Here is a 21,700-nt window from a genome sequence, read left to right as displayed (position 1 = left end):
TGAATGGCATGATGGGCAACCCAGAGTAGCCACATGAGAGCTCATGGGTCAAGGGCTCCTCCATATACATTTAACATTATTAATAAGGAAAATGGGTTTCTCGGGGAATGCTAGTGGTAAAGAACCCACCTGCCAATGCAGGAGACATACCAGACATGGGTTCGATCACTGGGTCAGAAGATCTCCTGGAGGAGGCATGGCAACCCACTCCAGTATTCTTGCCTTGAGAATCCCATGAACAGAGGAGCCCCGAGGGCTACAGTCCATGGGGTCTCAAAGAGTGGGACACAAGTGAAGCAACCTAGTACGCAGCACGCAGCACACACGCAACAAGGAATTTAAACGATGGCCTTTGCTTACACAACAGGAATAACCTTGAGTACTTTCACAACGTGCTTTACCTCAAAGTTTGTGTGCTGCATAAGAAAACAATCTTAGTAAGTCAATATCAAGACCAATTTACATGTGCTAATGCTGGAAGTTTATAAATACGAACTTTGATTACCTCTTTGATCAGTCAAAATATTTTTAATGAAAGAGATAATGTCTTCTGGGAATTTAGGCTGCATTTTTGTATTTGTTTTACTTTTATACCACATACCACTTTTACCCATTGTATTTGTTTCATTATAGGAAGTAGTTAGCTTGTCAGAAGTTAGGTTGGCTGTCAACTAATTTTAAGATTTTTTCTGCCAGTCTTTCTTTGGTACATATGGATTTCATGTAGGGACATAGATTGAAAGATAAAAATATATATAGATACATTGGTACATAGATGTATGTCCCAGTGGTTTCTTATATAGGAGAATTATAACTGATTCTTATATTCAGAAAGTACAACCATATATAGTTTTTGGTTATTCAAGACATAAATATGGAACAATTAAGTGTTAGATGCCATCTTAAGTATAATTAATACTAGAGAATTCTTTCCCAAATGTTAATTTATCATTATTTTAGCACAAATCTTTACTTCTTTGCTGCTGCTGCTAAATCGCTTCAGTTGTGTCCGACTCTGTGTGACCCAATGGACGGCAGCCCACCAGGCTCCCCCGTCCCTCAGATTCTCCAGGCAAGAACACTAGAGTGGGTTGCCATTTCCTTCTCCAATGCATTAAAGTGAAAAGTGAAAGTGAGGTTGCTCAGTCGTATCCGACTCTTCGCAACCCCACGGACTGCAGCCTACCAGGCTCCTCTGTCCATGGGATTTTCCAGGCAAGAGTACTGGAGTGGGGTGCCATTGCCTTCTTCGCTTTACTTCTTTAGTCACATAAAATAATTTTCTTTCAACAACTTTATATCACGTGTCCTTTGATTTACATGGAAATCATAAAATGTCACTCTGAATACTTATTCTGAAAATTTTACATGCAAATACATCATCTTTTCCTGACCCACAAAGCCCCCTTCAGGATACATAAGACAAATTATTGAATCACAGAATACAATAAAGTTCGAGGGGAAAAAAGGAGGTACCTAGCAGAATGATCCACTCTAATCATGAAGAATTGATTACCTTTTTCCTTACCAGTTATTATGACAATTAATATGACTGACAGTAAATCTCTGAATATAAGTAGAAATTACTTTGGAAAGAAAAACAACAAACAAATGAGGCTTTGTGTGACTCAAGTGAGTCACTTTCCTAAACAACGTAGACATTTTAGGTCTTCTAATGATTTTTAAGTCCCCCAATTAAGGAAAGAAAATAATACAGAATTATGATATTTCCTAAATAGTCCTCTCTCTTTAAAATCAAAAGCCACCTTTAGGACTTCCCTGGCAGTTCAATGGTTAAGACTCTACACTTCTACTGCAGGGGTCATGGGTTTGATCCCTGGTTGGGGAACTAAGATCTTACATGCCACATGCCTGGCCAAAAAAATTAAGCAAGTAAATAAATAAAATGAAAAGCCACCTTCAACTAAAACTTCCTCACCCTTTATTTCAAAGTTTGATTAGAAAATATGATTACTTGTAAAACTTAAAACCATAGCAGGAAAGAAAGAGACAGAACAAGAAAAGATTTCTGCTGTGTATAACTGTTAGAGCTTATAAAAGCAATAAGCAGCATGTCTTAAGCTTGACATTTTTCATGAAAGAAAAATATATATTTGTAGAAAATAATTAAATTCCTTACAAAGGCTATGAATACTGAGATTTCCTTTTTGGTAATAATGTCCTATAAATATTTGTCATCTTCAAATTAAAAATGAAGAAAGGTGATCAAACAAGTTCATTGCAATTGATTAAATTCTTAATAAATGCTGATTCATGACATAAATGACAAAACAATAGCTCTTTCATCTGTTTCAATACTTTTGATAATAAGATTTATATAATCTTATAATTTATATAATCTTATAAATCTAGATTTATATAAACTGAAACTAAAATTCCAGCTTGATATATATGTATCCATTGTGAACTTCATTAATTCTCTTTAAAATCAGGTTTAAATACCCTACAATAATTGAATATCTATTTTTCAGACATCTGCTAGATGATGAAAAGAGATTTTATTAGGATAACATATATTGTTTATTATTATTCACTAGTAGTACTTTAAAACAAAATAATTGAAATAGAATCTTAGAATATAGTACACTATAAGTTAGTAACAAATTTTTTTTTAAATGCATAATAATTCCACACATGTATGACTAGGTAAGACATTTACTTAAAATATATTTCTACTGAGCTGACATCTTAAAATCTCCTATCATGATGTACATTTTGAGAATGCAGCTGAAACGGGCAACTTTTTTGTTCCTAATAGCCCTCACATATCAACTTTCTTCTGAGTTTTCTCTTTAGGAATCCTCTATAAAACAGGGTGTATTATATATTTTCCTCTTACTTATGGCTATTCCAGAAGCTAGTGATAAATTTATAAAGAAGATAGCATTTCTCAAAGTCTACTCCTCTTCCATGAATTTCAGTGTTGAAGACTGTCCTTTTTTGGTTTCTAAAACACCTCTTGGTTTTCCTTGAATTCTCCAAACCCTCCTTTTTAAATATGTATCAAATTCTCACTCTGCTCTAGGCACTGTTCTAGTCCCTGTGGGTCTCTGTTCCTGTTCGTCCTTTAAGCAACTCAGTTCCTCGCATTTTTCCCTCTTCTCCTCTTAGACAATTGACTAGAAAATCCAGATTGTCAGTCCAAATGTTTATTTATCTTGAGCTTCCTGGACTTTCCTAAGGCACCTCAGCCTCAGCATGTCAAAACTGATCTTCCCCAAATCCTCTTCTTCATGCCTATCATTTGTAATATCACCATCCAACCATTCTTCTAATTCAGCCAGTGATCTTTATTAAGCATGAGTTGGACAGTGACACTCCTCTGCATAAAATCCATTGGAAGATCTACATCAAGTTCAAATAAACTCCAACCCATTCCCATGGCCAGCCCATCCCTCTACAGTCCCAACTGTGAATCTCTTTCCAAGCCTATCTCCTAACTCCCTCTCCAGCCTCACTAACCTCAGCCACATTTACCATCTTTTGCTTTTTCAACAAAATGATTTTTAAAATAAAAATGAGTAATAGAAAAATAGCCAATAATCCTACTTATGCACACACACATGTTAAAGTTCTAAAGATCTAAAAAGTTAAAACATAACAATTAGTATATAAACTTGATCCAAATTACATTAAAAAAATTTGGTGACGATACTCAAAAATCATACAACTTGTCTAGTGGGTTCTATTAAGACCTCAACTGTAAAGCAGTAATTTCTCAGAATATCTTCCTTAATGTTCAATTCAGTTCAGTCACTCAGTTGTGTCTGGCTCTTTGCGATCCCATGGACTGCAGCACACCAGGCTTCCCTGTCCATCACCAACTCCCGGAGCTTGCTTAAATTCATGTCCATTGAGTTGGTGATGCCATCCAAGCATCTCATCCTCTGTCATCCCCTTTTCCTCCTGCCTTCAATCTTTCCCAGCATCAGGGTCTTTTCCAATGAGTCAGTTCTTCGCATCCAGTGGCCAAAGTATTGGAGTTTCAGCTTCAGCATCAGTCCTTCCAGTGAATATTCAGGATTGATTTCCTTTAGGATGGACTGGTTTGATCTCCTTGCATTCCAAGGGACTCTCAAGAGCCTTCTCCAACACCATAGTTCAAGCATCAGTGTTAAGTTACAGATTTTCAAATATGTGCTAAAGGTACAAAAAATTTCATGTAACCGATATTCTGGAATAGTTTTAGGATGTAAAAATAACAAATACAAAGAAAACCTTCCTAAATTCTACTCTGCATTTTCAGGTATTCTGTTGATCGACACACAGATATGGACAGAATATTCAACATCGATTCTGGAAATGGTTCAATCTTTACATCGAAACTTCTTGACCGAGAAACACTGCTGTGGCACAACATCACAGTGATAGCAACAGAGATCAGTGAGTCCACCCTTTTTCCTCTACCATCCCCAGTCCACAGAGAGCATCTCAGCAAGGGCTAGTGAAGCCTGGCTGGAACTCGTCACTGCGTATTGATGATCCTGCTCAATACATATTGAAGGAGAGAGCTCTGTAATGATTTGTACTAAATGTTTCTTCCAAACACCTGTTGGTTCAATCATAAATGCAAAGGCAACTGTGGAAGTTCTGTAATTTGGGAACAATAAAATGGGAATGCATCTCTCAGTCTAGGTACATGTTGGATTTGATTCCAAAATGCTTGTAAATCAGAGTGTCACACAAGCTGCTGAAAGAAATGGGCTCCTGGTTAGACACTGTATGTGTGTGTCAGTAGTGGGGGAGTGGGGATCAAGGATAACCTACAATGTAGGCATTGCTTAGAAATAGTTCTTTTAATTTCAGCAACATAACCAGTATTATTTTAGCAACATAATTATATGAGAAGAAAGAAAATGATGAATTTAGACAACAAATATTTGTCAACCTTCTGTCAGTTAGCTCTCTCTACGTGCATTTTTAAAAAGAATTGCTATATATAAGCTTTCATTGCACTTTATCAATTAATATATACCAACACAATATTTATTAATTAATATTTGTTTATCAAGGAGGACTTAGTATAGAAATCTTTTGGCTATTCACCTCTTAGCTTTCTGTAGAATGTCTGTTTCAAAATTGTTACAGAATTTTTTTTTTTTGAGTTGCTCAGTCGTGTCCGACTCTTTGCGACCCCATGGACTATACAGTCCATGGAATTCTCCAGGCCAGAATACTGGAGTGGGTAACCTTTCCCTTCTCCAGGGGATCTTCCCAACCCAGGAATCGAACCAGGATCTCCTGAATTGCAGTCGGATTCTTTACCAGCTGAGCTATCAGGGAAGCCCTGTTACAGAAGAGATATCAATTTTTACTTTTCCATGGAACACCAAATGAGCAATACTAACCATCAAGTAATCCACAGAGTATTTAGAATGAATTTTATCACAGTCTCCATTAAATGTAAGGCAAAGAAAAACACTGCCAAAGGGATACTTCAAATAATTATACACAGTGAAACCTGTGTAATATATACACAATGTGTAGACTTAAGTAAATTAAAGAAAGAGGATTTTTAAGATAGCATTTAAATGTTTAAAAATAGACATCTTAGTTATAGCTCATTTTTTAGCTTTTGTTTTTAGAAGTTCAAATGATTTTAGCTCAGGTATCTAGTGTAAAATGGTCCATATCAAATGGTTTAATACAGTAATATTCTTTGTCAGTATAACTCATGCAATTTGAAGTGGCTGAAAGATATTGAGTAGAATAATAAGTAACCAATGTGGACAAAATGAAACATTGCTTTTGTGTAGTGGTAAGAATTTTTCATTATACATTTGTTAGGTAAGAATTTGATCTTCAGAATTTATGTGGAGGGACTACTGTGGATACAAATGACAGAGCATACTTAAAGCATTAAAATTACAAAATTATTTCCCAGTTAAAAAGGATCATTTTTATAACATCATGAAATTTTATTTTTTACTGAGGTAGTCATCTTAAGTGTGTTTTAAGCTTTGCACTTAAAAATTTGTTTTTAATGTTTACTGTTTCTATGATATATTTGAAAATACTAGTGATAAAGGCCTTTTAAAACTCACCTTTGAAGCTCTGACTTTGGAAGAATAATGTGAGCAGTATTTTAGATGCAAAGGAACCTAAGAATCTTATTGTCCAAACTTTTTCAGTACCTTTTATGCTAAGAGTCAAGCTTGTATTAAACCAGCTCTCTCTCACTCCAGGCCAGTGTACTTGCCATTTCCTTGACCTCGAGAGCCAGAAACACTCACATGGCTTAACCCATCTCTTCATTCATGTCTCTATGCAAATGGCATCTCATCAGAGAAGCCAGTCCTCGTCATCCCACACAAAGCTGCATCTCCGTCTCTCTCCGGTCCCTTTTACCTGTTTAATTTCTCCATAGCATTTGCCATCTGGCACATTATATATTTATGTGTTTACAGTTTGCCTTCCTCCTTTAGAACAAAGCTCCAGGAAGCAGGATCTTTGTTATAGTCCCAATGTGTCCCAGCACCCCAAATAGTGGCTGGCACAAGCTAGTACTAGATGCTCACTAAATATTTATGATGAGAACAAACAAATAGACATATGAGTGAATGAATGAAAAGACCTGAGGTGAGAGACTCCAGCCCCTGATTCTTAGAACAGGAACCTATCTTCCATACTTCCCAGGAGATTATCAGAGATGACAGCAAAAACACTCCATTTACTGCAGGTCTTCAAACACTGATTAGGCTCTTTCATTATATGAGATGAACAGCCTCAGTTTTGTGGTCAGACAGACCCAAGTTTGAATCTAGGATCCACTCTTTATTATTAATTTCTCTGTGAATGTGAACAAATTACCTAACTCCTCCATGCCTCATCTATAATATAATGAGTTTCCTCATCTATAATATGGGGGCAATAATTATATCTATCTCAGAAGTTTATAAGGATTAAATAAAATAATATAACAAAGTGTTTAGCACAATGTCTAGCTCTCAAACTAAAAAACTAAGACCATTCACAATCATTATTATCCCATTCCTTTTTCCTTCTGTCCACAGAAAAGCCTACTTCCCTGGCTTCCTTTAAAATCTGCCTCTAAAATTCCTTTTCTGGATAGCTCTTCTTTATTTTCTGTTAATCTGGGATTTATTATATGATTGCACTGTATGGGCTTCCCTGGTAGCCCAAGAATCTGCCTGCAATGTAGGAGAATCCGGTTCGATTCCTGGGTCGGGAAGATCCCCTGAAGAAGGGATAGGCTACCCACTGCAGTATTTTGGGGCTTCCCTGAGGGCTCAGATGGTAAAGAATCCACCTGCAATGTGGGAGATCTGGGTTCAGTCCCTGGGTTGGGAAGATCCCCTGGAGGAAGGCATGGTAACCCATTCCAATACTCTTGCCTGGAGAATCCCCTTGGACAGAGGAGCCTGGTGGGCTCCAGTCCATGGGGTCACAGAAAGTCATATACAACTAAGTGACTAAGCACAGCACAGCACTGACTGTACATAAAGGTAGCTTTGTCCCCTATATATTTCCTTCAGGTGTATCCTCGTCCAGAAGTACCAAAGAATCGAATTCTACCTTTTTGTGACTCTGATGATACTGTGGTACTCACTGTGGTACTCACAGGAGCCTTGGGGAAACTATGTATGAATGAGAAAGGAGTGAGTAACCATCATCTAAATGGGATCACCCATCAACATATAAATGCCTGTTCCTTTCTTTTGGGCATTTTGCAGATAATCCAAAGCAGAGCAGCCGAGTACCTCTATATATTAAAGTCCTAGATGTCAATGACAACCCCCCAGAATTTGCTGAATTCTATGAAACCTTTGTCTGTGAAAAAGCAAAAGCAGATCAGGTGAGTTTCATAAGAAAGCAAATTAATTAACTCAGACAAATTTAGATCTTCTAATAATTCAGATGATACACAGAGCTGAAGGCAAGTTTTGAATTATCTATGAAATAAATGCCAAAAAAATTAATACTATAAATAAGAACCATGATGAATGTTTAACTTGCATAAGAGAACAAACAGTTTTTAAAAACAGGAAGTTCGTTAGTCTCACAGACTGATGCTGATCCCAAATTAGTCTTAAGTTTTCATGAAAATATATCAGTCATTGCATTATTGGAAAAATCTTTATTGGTGAGCAGATACTTTTAATTACAATATATACTGAAAAGTACTAGCTAGAACATATTTTACAATTGCCTATAATTCATAGTTTCATTTATTTACATTGCCCATCTGTACAAGTAATACAAATTCATGAATGTTTTACTGTTTTACACATTTGTCCCCACCTGAAATCAGTCTTTTCTGCCAGTGATATAAAAATTATGTTAGTTTGTCAAAATAGAAGTGCACTGTTAAAATACATGTTAAAATGGGACTCTGAAGTTGTGCGTTTTATATTCAAACTAGCTCTTTAGCAAGTCGATTGCTTATGTATATGCCAAGCTTGCATTTCTAAGCAAGCTGTCCAAAGAGTGCCTCCCTTTACTTAAGTTGCAATGTTGTCATAAATCGCTGTGATATTTTAAGCTTGTTATCACTGTAGGGCTATGTTTCTCAACCCAGGTGATTTTGCCCCACACCCCACCCCACCCCTCCACCCCCGCCAGGGACATTTGGCAATATCTGGGGACATTTCTGGTTGTCACAAGGAAGAGGGTACTATTGGTTTCAACAGATGAATTTAGATTTGCTGCAATAAATACTGTTGTAGGGCTGTCCCTTGCTCTATTTCCAGCCAATCAGTTCTCTGCCTAGGGTGGATTCATTGTAAGTTTTCTAGAGGCTATCATTGTAAAATTAAAATTAGATATCATTGAGTTAAGCAATTTACTGCAAAGCTGTAAGAAACTCTTTTGAGTTAGTAAAACTTGATAACAGCTTTATGGTTTTGATTTTAGTTGATTCAGACCCTACGCGCCATTGACAAGGATGACCCTTACAGTGGGCACCAATTCTCGTTCTCTTTGGCCCCCGAAGCAGCCAGTGGTTCAAACTTTACCATTCAAGACAACAAAGGTAAATGAGCCCAAGCTGCCTGTCTGTCTATATATTTATGTCTGTATCTATATCTATCTAGTCTCATCAGAATTGATCCCATATATAACATGATTTCTGCTTCCATTCACCACTTTGCTTTCCGGTTCCAGACAACACGGCGGGAATCTTTACTCGGAAAAATGGCTATAACAGACACGAGATGAGCACCTATCTCCTGCCTGTGGTCATATCAGACAACGACTACCCAGTCCAAAGCAGCACTGGGACAGTGACTGTCCGGGTCTGTGCATGTGACCACCAAGGGAACATGCAGTCCTGCCATGCGGAGGCCCTCGTCCACCCCACGGGACTGAGCACGGGGGCTCTGATTGCCATCCTTCTGTGCATCGTGACCCTACTAGGTAAACTGCTTCTCCCTGCATCCTATCTCCCCATGCTGAGGGGCACACACTGTTACTGTGGCTCTCTAGATTTATCCGCCTCCCCCATTAAGGCATACAGCCTGATCTAGGTGAGTAGAGTTATGTGCTGGGAATCTTATGTGTGTTCACCCATGAACTAGTTTTTGCTTGAACAATGGCTTTGGAGAATGAACAGTTGTGAAACTTGCCCATGTCTTCCCCCACTGAGGGAGTCGTTCCACCAAAAGAATCTCTTGTCTCTCAGGCTGGGAATGAGTTGCAGGGGGATTTGAGGGCAATATAAATACACCCTTTCCATTTCATTTGTTATTTAATATGTAACCTGGCGAACATTCAGTTTTCAAAGAACAAAAGTTGTTGGGTGTGGAGTATATATGATGAAGGCCATTTCCATCAAGGTAAAGTTTAAAGATCAATGAGAAACTAGAAAGAGAAATGCAATGACTTTTTTTCTCTCATACAGGAAAATAAATAGTGGTGAATTTTCTTGAACTCAGCAAACTTGCTTGGATCCACCCACTTGAATAACTACCTTCTTAGCATTGCTCTCTGATTACCACATACACAATGTCTATTATTTCTCAGACTCTCAAAAAATAACTTCTGTGACTAAGGAAATAAATCTGGGATCTAAAAGAAATGAATGTAATCAAACGTCTAACAGTGATTTGAAGGAAAAATTTTTATCCCCAACCAACTAATTAAGCACACAAGTTGAGCTCGGAATGCTCAAAAGTCCCTTGATTGTTATGAAATAAGAGATCAAATATTAGCTAATGCACCCCTTCAAAAAATAAAAGTTAAAATTTGTAAAACTTGCCTACACCATGGAGGGGAAAGTAAGTCAGAGTTAACCTGGATTTCACAGAGGCAGACCAGGGAGTCATTTTTTTTTAATGGCAATGTAGTGACTTTGAGAAGAGGAAAGGAAGACTTCCATTTCTCCAAGAAGAGAACGCCTAGGGATCCCTGCTCAAGAGTTTCATATCCCAGGTTGACTCTGCTAATTATCACAGAGCCTTGAAACCTGGCTACAGAACTGTGATTCTCTTCATCAACTAAGAGTTGGAGGAAGTATTTTAAGATATGAGGATAAATAAAAACTGACAGTTTGTAAAGACAAAACAGTGTTCTAATGGTGTGAGTCTGTAAATGTTGTTTTCCAAGAGAAAGATATGAATATTCTTTTTTGGTTTAAAAAAAATAGGTTTTTAAATTTATTTATTTTTATTTTGTATTGGGGTATAACTGATTAACAATGTTGTGATAGTTTTAGGGGAACAGCAAAGGGATTGAGCTCTACACATACCCATTCTCCCTCAAAATCCCCTCCCATTCAGGCTGCCACATAACATTGAGCACAGTTCCCTGTGTTATACAGTTCCTTGTTGGTTATCCATTTTAAATGTACCAGTGTGTACACGTCGATCCCAAACTCCCTAACTATCCCTTCCCCCCACCATCCCCCCTGGTAAAAGAGGGTATTTTTAGAAGGGCTAAGCCTGGAGGCTGTATCATATAGAATTCCATGGATCCCTGGTCTATGGAGAAAGAGCTGGTCTTCATCTCATAGAGGTCACACTTCCCTTCTCTCATCATCTACCCACTTTCTCCACCCTCTTATTTTCCTTCTAACCAGCTCCCTATGACCTCTTTTTTCATCTCCTTCCTCCAATGAATTTGCCGTCTCCTCATTACTCCTAATTTGCCTCCGTGTTTCCCACATCTTGTCTAGTCTCTTTGTAATTCTGTACCTAATTACAAAGGAGAAAATGGGATCTAACCTTTATTAGACTCACATCATAGGCTAGACACTGGACAGGAGGGTTTACAAATGTTTTTCTCACTTAATCCTCAGAACCATCTGGTCTATATTTATCTGCATCTTACATATGAAAGCTGAGGTTCCAGGATGTGAAGCTAAGTCACACAGCTAACAGGTGATAGAACCAAGTTTCAAACCCAGGTTTTTGCCCCCCAAGCCCTGGTGCTTCCACACTGTACCCTACTTTCTTTACAAGCTTATAGAATGCAGTGCAACTTCCACACTGAAAGAGAGCTTGAACTAAATATGAGGTGACTGAACAAATCTGGGAGCCTGTAAGAGGAAGAAAGTGGCATTGACATAGGAGGAAATCTGCCATCAAGAAAGTGGATCATGTGGCATCTGTTGTTTTTGTCAATAAAGCAACAGTAAAAACAACTACATCTTGTGCCTCTTTGGTGCTTTCGAGTTGGCATAACTTTCGCATTGGGCACTGTGTTATTGCTTCTCTTTTACAGAGAAAGAAACTGACTTAGAAAGGTCAGATTGTTTAATTGAATCTAGATCTGCTCATCTCAGATACCTTGCTACCTTCTTGTTTTATGATGGGATTTGAACACAAATTGGTCCAAGTACTCCAGCCCCAAAATTTCACTGCGGTCCTCTGGCCTCAAGGGGGTGGAGAAAAGGAAGGGGTCAGTTACTGGGAAGACAGCATATCAGTTTCTCAGAGTGTTTTTATTCCAAGTGCTTAGAAGTCATCCTTCAGTTTATAAGTTAGCTTTGGAAAAAAGACCTTCCTTTTAGATGATTATGCTCTCAAGAAATTCTGTTAGATGTGCCTTGGGCCAGGAAGAAAAGACAGGCAATTGTAGCAGTAGGAGAATTAGGCAGTGCACAAATGCCTTTGAATTACTGAACATGCCCTCTGTCTTCCCGACAATTGCACTTTCAGGTGTGCGTAGGACTAAAAGACAAGATACGGGCAACTTAAGCTAGGGAAGAATTAGGAAGTGATAAATGCCTGCTATCTTGCCTGAAATGGTGGAATGAACCTCTGTCTGTCAGAATTTATTTCTCTGAGAGACAGTTAGCTTGATTCTATTCTCTGTTCTAAAGAATGGCCTTACTTACAGCCCTCTGTTTTGCAAATCTGTGTCACACTGGAAACTAGCATAAAAGGTAGATTAAGGGACTTCCCCTTAGCTCATTTGGTAAAGAATCCACCTGCAATGCAGGAAATCCTGATTCAGTTCCTGCGTTGGGAAGATCAGCTGCAGAAGGGATAGGCTACCCACTCCAGTATTCTTGGGCTTCCCTTGTAGCTTAGCTGGTAAAGAATCCACCAGCAATGCAGGAGACCTGGGTTCAGTCCCTGGGTTGGGAAGATTCTCTGGAGAAGGAAAAGGCTGCCCACTCCAGTATTCTGGCCTGGAGAATTCCATGGACTGTATGGTCCATGGGGTCACAAAGAGTTGGACATGACTGAGCCACTTTTACAGATCTCCTTTGACACAAGGGACTTCCTTGGTGGTCCAGTGGCTAAGACTCCATGTTCCCAATACAGGGGACCCAGGTTCAATCCCTTGTCAGGGAACTAGACCCCACATGCCTCAACTAAGAGTTTGCAAGCCACAAGTAAAGACACCGCAACTAAAGATACCATATGCCGCAACGAAGACTGAAGATCCCGCATGCTGCAACTAAGGCTTGGCATAACCAAATAAAACTTTTTTTACAAAAAGGTAGATTAAGAGCATCTTTCCACCCAAAACCCTGCAATTTTCCAACCACTTGGACCCCCAGGGTAAAGCGAAGGCATACGGAGCATCCACAGCCCCACCTGACGTGGCCCTTCCTACTCCTCTCTCCCCACCAACCCCACACCTCACACACTCCAAACACACCCCACTCCATGGCCTTGCTCCTAGCTCTGTCCTCTCCTCCAGACAGCACCCTGGGTAACTCCTCATCTATTTGCTCAAATGTTACTTCCTTAATGATGCACTCTCCCCGCCAAAACACAAAGAAATATATGCAGCCCCTCAAACATATACAGAAGTCCTTCCCATCCTCCTTACTCTGCCTTACGTTTTCTTATTTATATTGCACTTATCATCTTCTAATAATTTCCTTATTTATTATACACATTGTTTTTTTCTGTCTCCATCCATCCACCACTACCCCCACTACCACCACCTCTGCCTACCTTATTCAGACAAGACTCTTGATCAATTTTTTTCATTAATACTGCCTAGAACTCCACCTGGCACAGAGTTGGCAATAAATAAATACTTGTTGAATAAACAAAAAATACGTACCATGAATGAAAGGAATACATGAGGCACCAGGATACTCTCTGGCAGCAAAAGAGAATGTTTACATTTATACAACCACATGCTTGAAAACAGCAGAACTGCATATCCTTGTGAAATAGTCTATAATCCAAACATGCTTCAAAGTATGGTAATTAAGTGTACAAGCCTTTTAGTCTGCCTGACCTGGATTTCAATTATTTGCACACATCACATCTCTAAACCACAATTTCCTTATGTAAAATGGAGTTATAATGGTGGTACCTACTTTGTCAAGCTCATTATGATAATTCAATTAGATTCTGTATGTAAAGCACTTAGCACAGTGCTTGGCACATAGAACTGTCCCAACAGGTAACCAATTATTAATACCATTAACATCTGAAATATTAAATATATAGACACCTGGGTGTGCATATATCCATTATTATATAGGTAGAGATGCACCTCTACCAAAGGCCATTATTCTGTAATTGTTATTGTGATAATTCAATTTTCATGGCGCATAAAAACTGGACCATGTTATGGATGAAGGAGTCAAGAGATATTACTGGTACTAATCTCCCCTGGACAAACCCAGGTTAACAATGCACTTTCTGCCCCAGGTGACTGTTTTCTCTCTAAGCTGTCTCTATGTTTTTACTTTCTCATCCATATGTTCATTCGTAGATGTGTCTCTTTACAGGTAGCCAGCTGTGTTCTTCCCAACCAGCTGTGAAGAAACATCAGGAGCTATTTAAATACAGTTCTTGCTTTGCCTCTAATTTGAATTAGGAAAAATCAAAAGAACAAACATTCCGGTCAACAAACTTACAGAACATGAAACTCTGAAAGATTTTCTGTTTTAAGTTCCCACAGAAATATGTTTGTTTTGTTTAGCCTAAGCACAAATAATCTGGCACGCATACTATTACCTTTTCCCTTCAAACTGGCTGATCTTGAAGTCCAAAATGGCTTTCTGAATTGTATCTGGGTCTCTCCAGGTATTATCTGTACTTATATGTAAGAAAGGTATGCAAACATTCACATCTCTACTTTGGGCTTTAAACTAACTTTACACTTTTCTCGGGGAAAAAAAGAAAAAAGAAGACATCAGTGCCAAAGTTATTTTAGAAGTGGAGTTATGCAAACCCTTCAACACATCCCCGAAGGTGCCAGCCTTGTGCTTATAAGCAGTTTCAGAGCATTTCAGGTGTTCAGCATAATTTTCACTCTTTTTGCAGTACTCTCACTGTGGTTGAGCTTTTTTATTAGTACTTTTTTCCCCTTATCTTGAAACTAGTCTGCCATTTCAAAGCAAAAAGGAACTACTGACAAAACATGAAGGTGTTTTATCCTCTAGTTAAATTCTTAAAAACTTTCTTTCAAATATTATATAGCTACTCCATTGAGGGAGTGGGCGAGGGCCCTGATTTGATCAGGTGCGGAGGCAAGTGCAACCTTAAACAAGAGTAGTTTCGTGGAGAACTTTGAAAACTTCACTTTGTGTTTCTTCCTGATGTTAATTGGGCGGCAAATTAACTTTCCCTTCCCTTGCTGTTTTGTTTCTGCTTCCAGTAACAGTGGTGTTGTTCGCAGCTCTCAGGCGGCAGCGGAAAAAAGAACCTTTGATCATTTCCAAAGAGGACATCAGAGACAACATTGTCAGTTACAACGACGAAGGAGGAGGAGAGGAGGACACCCAGGCCTTTGATATCGGCACCCTGAGAAATCCCGAAGCCATAGAGGACAGCAAATTGCGCAGGGACATTGTGCCCGAAGCCCTTTTCCTACCCCGACGGACTCCAGCAGCCCGTGATAACACCGACGTCCGAGATTTCATTAACCAAAGGTTAAAGGAGAATGACACGGACCCCACCGCCCCGCCCTACGACTCCCTGGCCACCTACGCCTACGAGGGCGCCGGCTCGGTGGCCGATTCGCTCAGCTCGCTGGAGTCCGTGACCACGGATGGGGACCAAGACTACGATTACCTTAGTGACTGGGGGCCTCGGTTCAAAAAGCTCGCGGATATGTACGGAGGGGTGGACAGTGACAAGGACTCCTAATATGATATGTTGCCTTTTTTTTCATTTTTCAATACGACACTGAAAGATGTGAAGTGGCTATTTCTTTCTATTTATCCACTGCTCCGTGAAGGGTCCTCTGTTCTATCCGTTCCAAAAGTAAATGGCTGCAGTCCGTGTGGATCCAATGTTAGAGACTTTTTTCTAGTACACTTTTATGAGCTTCTGAGAGGCAAATGTTTATTTTTTAGTGCATCCTGTTAACCATGTCTGCCCAACAGGCGCTGGGCTGCAGAAGAGGATGGGTCGTCATCTTTTCCCCTGTACTCTTAGGGCAAGTCAAACACAGCTCAATTCCACTGGCCTGGTCTCTTACTACACTGCATTGCATTGACTCGAGGTCAGCTGACTGCTCTGTACATTTCACATGCTAATGGGATGAGGGATTGTGCTTTAATGATAAAAATACAGTTTTAGTAGAAGAAATGAGGGAGGAACCATTGTTCCTGGTGTATCAGCTCACAAGGAGATGATGAACTATATATGGGTGTGTGTTTCTGTCACAAAGAATTTAAAATGATATTTGCCCATCCTGTTTGTCCTTCATAATCTTTTTCCGGCACCAATGATTATTCAAAACATCAGATCCACGAGTGTTTTGAGATTCTCCTTCCTCTTTAGGAAATGATGCCAATTAAATGGTAATGTTCAAAAAGAACAACCAAAAAAAAAAATCTTAATACGACCTCACTCCTTGCCCCTGGTTCATAAGACATGCAAAAGTTTGCTGTTGCATCATATAAAGGGAAAGGAAAAATAGCTAATAGATGTTAACAAAGGAAATATTTAGCATATTTTAAAGTTTGGTTTACCAAATGTATCATGGATCACTTGGAATTATTTCAGCCATCAGTAGGCTAATTACAAATAAGTCTAATCATTTAAAAAGTTCTTGAAGGAACTTTTCTGAGACAAAGTTTAACTCCTTGTCTGTAGTTGTCAGTATTATTCTAATATACTTGAAAGTAGCAGTGTGACGTACAATAACTCATATGCTTCAGATACTTCTTACACAATTAAGTTGCATTAGTAAAAGTAGATTAAATAAAACTCAGATCCCTCTCTCAGAGTTAAATGGGGAGGTAAGAGCCAGTCACACTTGAACTTGACACCCTGTCCTTCACATTCGAAAATATCCATATATTTATATAATGTGATATAGATGAATATTGAAATCATGGTGAAAACCTACATATGTTTGGAAGACGCTCTCAAAAGGAAAACTTGGATTCCCTACAAGGGTGTTTAAGATTGTAATTAAAATGATAGTTGACTTTCAAAAGCATTAAAATTTTTCATTGTTTTTAGCTTTGTTTCCATGGCAACACTGCCATCCTTGTCTTTGAACTAATGATAAAGTAATGGTCTCAAACTACAAACAGAAAAGTAATGTACAATCCATCGAATCCATTATTTCTCTAATTATGCAATTAGCGCCATAGTTATTATCCAGAGGACCCAACTGAACTGAACTAATCCTTTTGGCAGGTTCAAATCATTTATTTCATACGCTGTTCTAATGATTTTTGTCATTAGAATCTTACATTGTGCAGTCATCAGAAATTTCCAAAGTACTGTAATGAAAACATCGTTTTGAAAACTTAAAAAAAAACAAAAACAGGTTCTATATGTATATAATATGTACTTAAGAATATGCTGACTTCCATTAGTAGTCTTAGGGATTTATTTTCAGTTAATGTTAATTTTCTGCAGGTAATCTTAGTGTCATTTTCATTTGGGGATAATGTCATATCAACACATATTTTCTATTTGGAAACACACTGTTGTTTTGTTAAGTTTTAAATAGATGTATTACCCAGGAAGTAAAGACAGCATCTTTAAAATAAGAGACATATAGTCTTTGGGGGCTACCCAATTAGAGTGAAAAATTGTTACAACTGTATTATTCCTTGTGTTTCCTGAATGGATGGACTTCCCTGTATACTAACAAGTATTTTATGCTTGGACCGTTTCTTGCTTACAAGGTTCTCTTTTCTAGTTCTTCATACACACACAGACACACACACACAGAGAAGAATGCAAACAAAATACTACAGGAAGGCTTCACTGTAAAGAATCAGTATATATCATAGTCACAGGTAAGTGTTGAAAAAAAGATAGCTTAGTAAAGTTAATTAATAAAAACTAGTTACTTATAGCAATAGAACAGCACCTTAATCACACAACTTACTGTAAAAAGAGCTCTCTATCCTCATGTTTCATGTTATGTAATAAATTATATCAAGAGAGATAGTCCTGTAAAAAGAAAAATATCATCAGAAGTCTTCCTTTTGAACTTTCGGCAGTAATTGGAATGTCTGCGGGTTGATGCCAGCAACTTCAAAGTTTAGGGGTAAAATTTACATTCTCCTCATATAAGTGAAAGTAAGAAGTTCTGTAGTGGGATTTCTGAGGTGTGATTGGAAGGTATCTTCTACAGTTATACCAAGAACAGGTTAAAATGACTAAATATTTAAATAACTATTAAATCTCTTACCACAAAACCTGATGATGAGGTGAATCTCTAAGAAAGAGAATAAACTGAGACTGGAGCTGAATATTTTGCATTAGGGTCCTATAAATGTCAAGGTTGAATGATGTTTTCCTAAAATGAAGGCTGTCTGACATCATGGAAACAAAAAAGAGCCATAGTTTCATCATTCTGTGCTGGTTGCACTTCCTTCCCCTAAGCTATCAGGTCGAGGACCCAGGTCAGACATGAATGATTACTGGAGAAAGCATTAGTTTTCAGTTCAATTTTCACATTGTCTCTGTCCTGGTATTAGCTGTTTGCCATGAAAAAGAGGGAAGGAGATTGGAGACAGGTAAAGTTTTAATATTTGCTTTAATCACAAAGAACCTAAAGTTCATTAAATATAGGGAGATTGCTTTTGTGGGTTATTTCAAGGACTTTGAGGCCCTTCTCACATTATTTTTCACCCTCTGATTCAAAAGGGAAAGTTTCTTCAAATCACTGAGATATTCCCTAGAATAAGCTGGAATTTTAAAAACATTAATCTATTGTGCATAAATTTAAAGCCCCTCCACTTCATGGCATGTTCTTCCGAAAGACCTGGAAAATTTTCATTCCCAAATAAAAAACTGAATCAAAAAATGAAAAGGAGAATTGAAAATGGTTCCGCAGAGCCATGAGAGAGGGGATCTGGACCCAGAAAATATATGTTTTTGTAAGAACTTTCTTAACTTTACAGTTTAGACAGACGCATAAAGGTTTGGATACAAATTTGGATACAAATTGACTCCATTTTCAGATGGAATAAAATCTGCTGATTCAATTCTCTGTATAAAAATTTTGGTTTGATATTCATTTTCAGCTCCCAAAAAGTTGTACAAGAGCTCTTATAAGTTGAATCTCTACCTTTGAAGCAGCCAAATTTTACAGATCCAAATTAACTTTAGAATGCTTTCATTACTTTCACTTTAGGTAATTTTTAAATTTAGATAGTTAAGTAATACATAGATTTGAGATATTTGATTTGCTGAGCAATACCTTATATCAAATGCTTTGCCTTGAAATGATTATTTCATTGGCGATAATCATGTATAAACTACGAATTGGGCATTCCTCAATTTTATACACTTGAGGACCATTTTTTTTAAAAGTATGCAGTTTGAAAGGAAGGAGAAAGCTAATTCCTGAGCCCAAACTAAATGTTTAAAGCAGGTACAACTAAACTCATTTTCCTCAGGAACTGAACTAACCAACAAATTATTTTGTCATAGTCACTAGTGTTGAAGCAGTGTAATTACTTTGGAAAAACACTAGAAAGTCATGATCTCCACTATTTTGAAAGGTATCCTCTGAAAAGAATCATTTTAGTGTAATTTTATTCTTTTTTTGTTTTTATATAGACGAAATCTTTTTAAATTATTACAGGAGATTAAAACTCTAAGCTGTCTACTGTGTTTACATTAACACTACAAACAAGACTCCTTTATCAGACTATAAGAGTGGAAAGATTAAGAGTTAGTGTGTGGGTCTTCCAGAAAATGAACTACAAGCAGCTTTCTTTTGTAGAGGATACAAAATTACAATATGGTCTCCCTAAAAGTTCAATGATTCTTACAGTTGCAGCATTTTTAATATCCCTTTGGCATCTTTATGGAACAATTTTCTAAAGGGATAATTCTCTACTAAAAAATATTAGACCCTGACCATATTTAACACGCAGAGAAATGCCTTGGACTTGCACACTTGTTAAAAGTTAATAAAGAAATAGTTCATTTTTAAAGCCAGGAGTTTATGGTCTCTGCATCGTCAATTTAATTTAAGCATTGCTGAGACAATCTTTAATCTCCTCCCCATTTGGTAATACCTTATTTATGATGCATTTTCAGTTTTTAATTTGGGGGAAACGTTTGCCCAACAGAGCCAGCAGATGAAAGTGCCGAAAGGAGGTCAAATGGAAACAAAGCCTATTACCCACTGTATTTCAGACAGGACCAGGCACTTAGCCGAAGAGCCACTGGGTTATTAGATTAATTTCGAAAGAGCTTTTACAAGTTGCTTAATTCCGTTTTTTTAAAAACCCATGGACCACAAACTCAAATTTCTCTTCAAATGGGGTTAATTTGACAAATGAGGCATGGACCCAGCGTTGTGGAAAAAGCATTCCACTATAATGAGATCTTGGTCTTTCTTGCAAGACTACACTATTTATGTAAATATGTCTAGAGGCACCTACTATAAGCTTTTAGTTTTCTATGATCTATTAGTTTAGTGTTTATTAAGGAATCCATATGTATAGAATTACTAGGCGTTCAGGAGGAACGCTGTGTAGCAAACGTAAAAATGATCTGTTCGGGAGAAACATAGGAGCGCTTTCAAACCACTGTACTATTCTGTGATTATTTTCCTTGCTTTGAAAGTAAACTGCGTAAGAATAGGATTTATAATAAATGCTACGGGCGTCTTCAGTAGTATCAAGCTAAGGCAATTTGGCAGTCTCCTACCGTGATGTGTGATTTAAAATCCCCCAAATAAAAGCTTTTTGGTATTGATTGTTTTTAATTAAAAATACTCCCAAGTATAAATTGAAGCTGATGCCACCCTCGAAGATTTACCGCCTGGAGTCCTCAGTTCATATGGTTTTCTCGGTGTCGCTCGTGTCTCTGGCAACGAGAACACCTGGTGGAAACAATCACTGCTCAGCTTTCATCCACATTTCCAGCTTGGGAGATCTTTCATAACTTCACAGATTACATGAGAAACTTTTCTGTATTAGAAGAATGGGGTTGAGACAATTACCTTTTTAGCTCAGTGTGGCGGGACCATTCGTTGTAGTCAAATGGCAGATACACGCTCCTTGAAACGGCTTCTTTTATTTTTCCTTTATTTTCTTGGAAGTATACATTTAAAGAGAATGCAATTTAAAAAGTGATTTCTCACAAAGAGTAAATATGCCTTTTGCAAATCAATTTTTGTAACAAGTTATTTATATGATATTACTTAATAAACTGGTTTTTTTTTCTAACTTGTTTTTTTTTTCAATTCTCTCAAACTATTGTTTGTAATCAGAGATCTTTTAAACGTACATACTGATACACACTTTATCCTTCCAAATCTGCTGTTTTAACCTCTGAGAGAGCTAACTAAAACCAACTTACTGTATGATAATTCGCTTGTAAACAATAGCTTCTCCCAATCAGCGACATGTATCATTGGCACAGTCCTGCAGACTTCTTACTGCTGGGACATCAAGAATTCTACTATTACTTATAAAATTACTGTATTACAAAGAAACTCGTTCACCTTCATGGAAATTGCTTTAGATTAAAAAAGACAGTTCTATACTTTTGTCCATCCCATATCTCCATCCTTTATTTCACTCACATAAAAACGATTGTATACAGATTTCTGATTTTAAAAAGAAACAGCAAGAGTCACACCAGAGGGGACTAAGAATAAAATCCTTCCAGCATTCTGATACCATGAGTAAATAAAATGTTTTTAGCATATTCAGAAGTATAATATTTTACATGCTTATTCTTTTTTAAGCTGCCTCCTATTTCTACAGAGGCAGTTTCATAATTTTTTAATGGGGAGAATTGAATTCATAGCTTTGCAAAGGAAACTTCCATGTATTCATTCATTTGCTCAATATACAGTAGGCCTG

General features: G+C 37.7%; 1 protein-coding gene across 2 annotated transcripts in view; it reads left to right on the top strand.

The window, feature by feature from the left end:
• The window catches only part of CDH6 (cadherin 6, type 2, K-cadherin (fetal kidney)), a 152,390-nt gene extending 131,337 nt beyond the window's left edge, over positions 1 to 21,053 (top strand). For both annotated transcript variants that reach the window (XM_010853842.1, XM_010853843.1), the window contains exons 8-12: positions 4,268 to 4,404; positions 7,716 to 7,837; positions 8,896 to 9,013; positions 9,145 to 9,396; positions 15,055 to 21,053. In XM_010853842.1, coding sequence (XP_010852144.1) covers positions 4,268 to 4,404; positions 7,716 to 7,837; positions 8,896 to 9,013; positions 9,145 to 9,396; positions 15,055 to 15,545 — 1,120 coding nt within the window. In that variant the 3' untranslated portion in view covers positions 15,546 to 21,053. The remainder of the gene's footprint in view (positions 1 to 4,267; positions 4,405 to 7,715; positions 7,838 to 8,895; positions 9,014 to 9,144; positions 9,397 to 15,054) is intronic.
• Positions 21,054 to 21,700: the final 647 nt, after the last annotated feature.

This window comes from Bison bison, unplaced genomic scaffold (assembly GCF_000754665.1).
Source record: "Bison bison bison isolate TAMUID 2011002044 unplaced genomic scaffold, Bison_UMD1.0 scf7180017864331, whole genome shotgun sequence".
NCBI lineage: Eukaryota > Metazoa > Chordata > Mammalia > Artiodactyla > Bovidae > Bison > Bison bison.
Note: the sequence above shows the minus strand (reverse complement) of the source record. Positions and strands in the feature narration are given on the sequence as shown.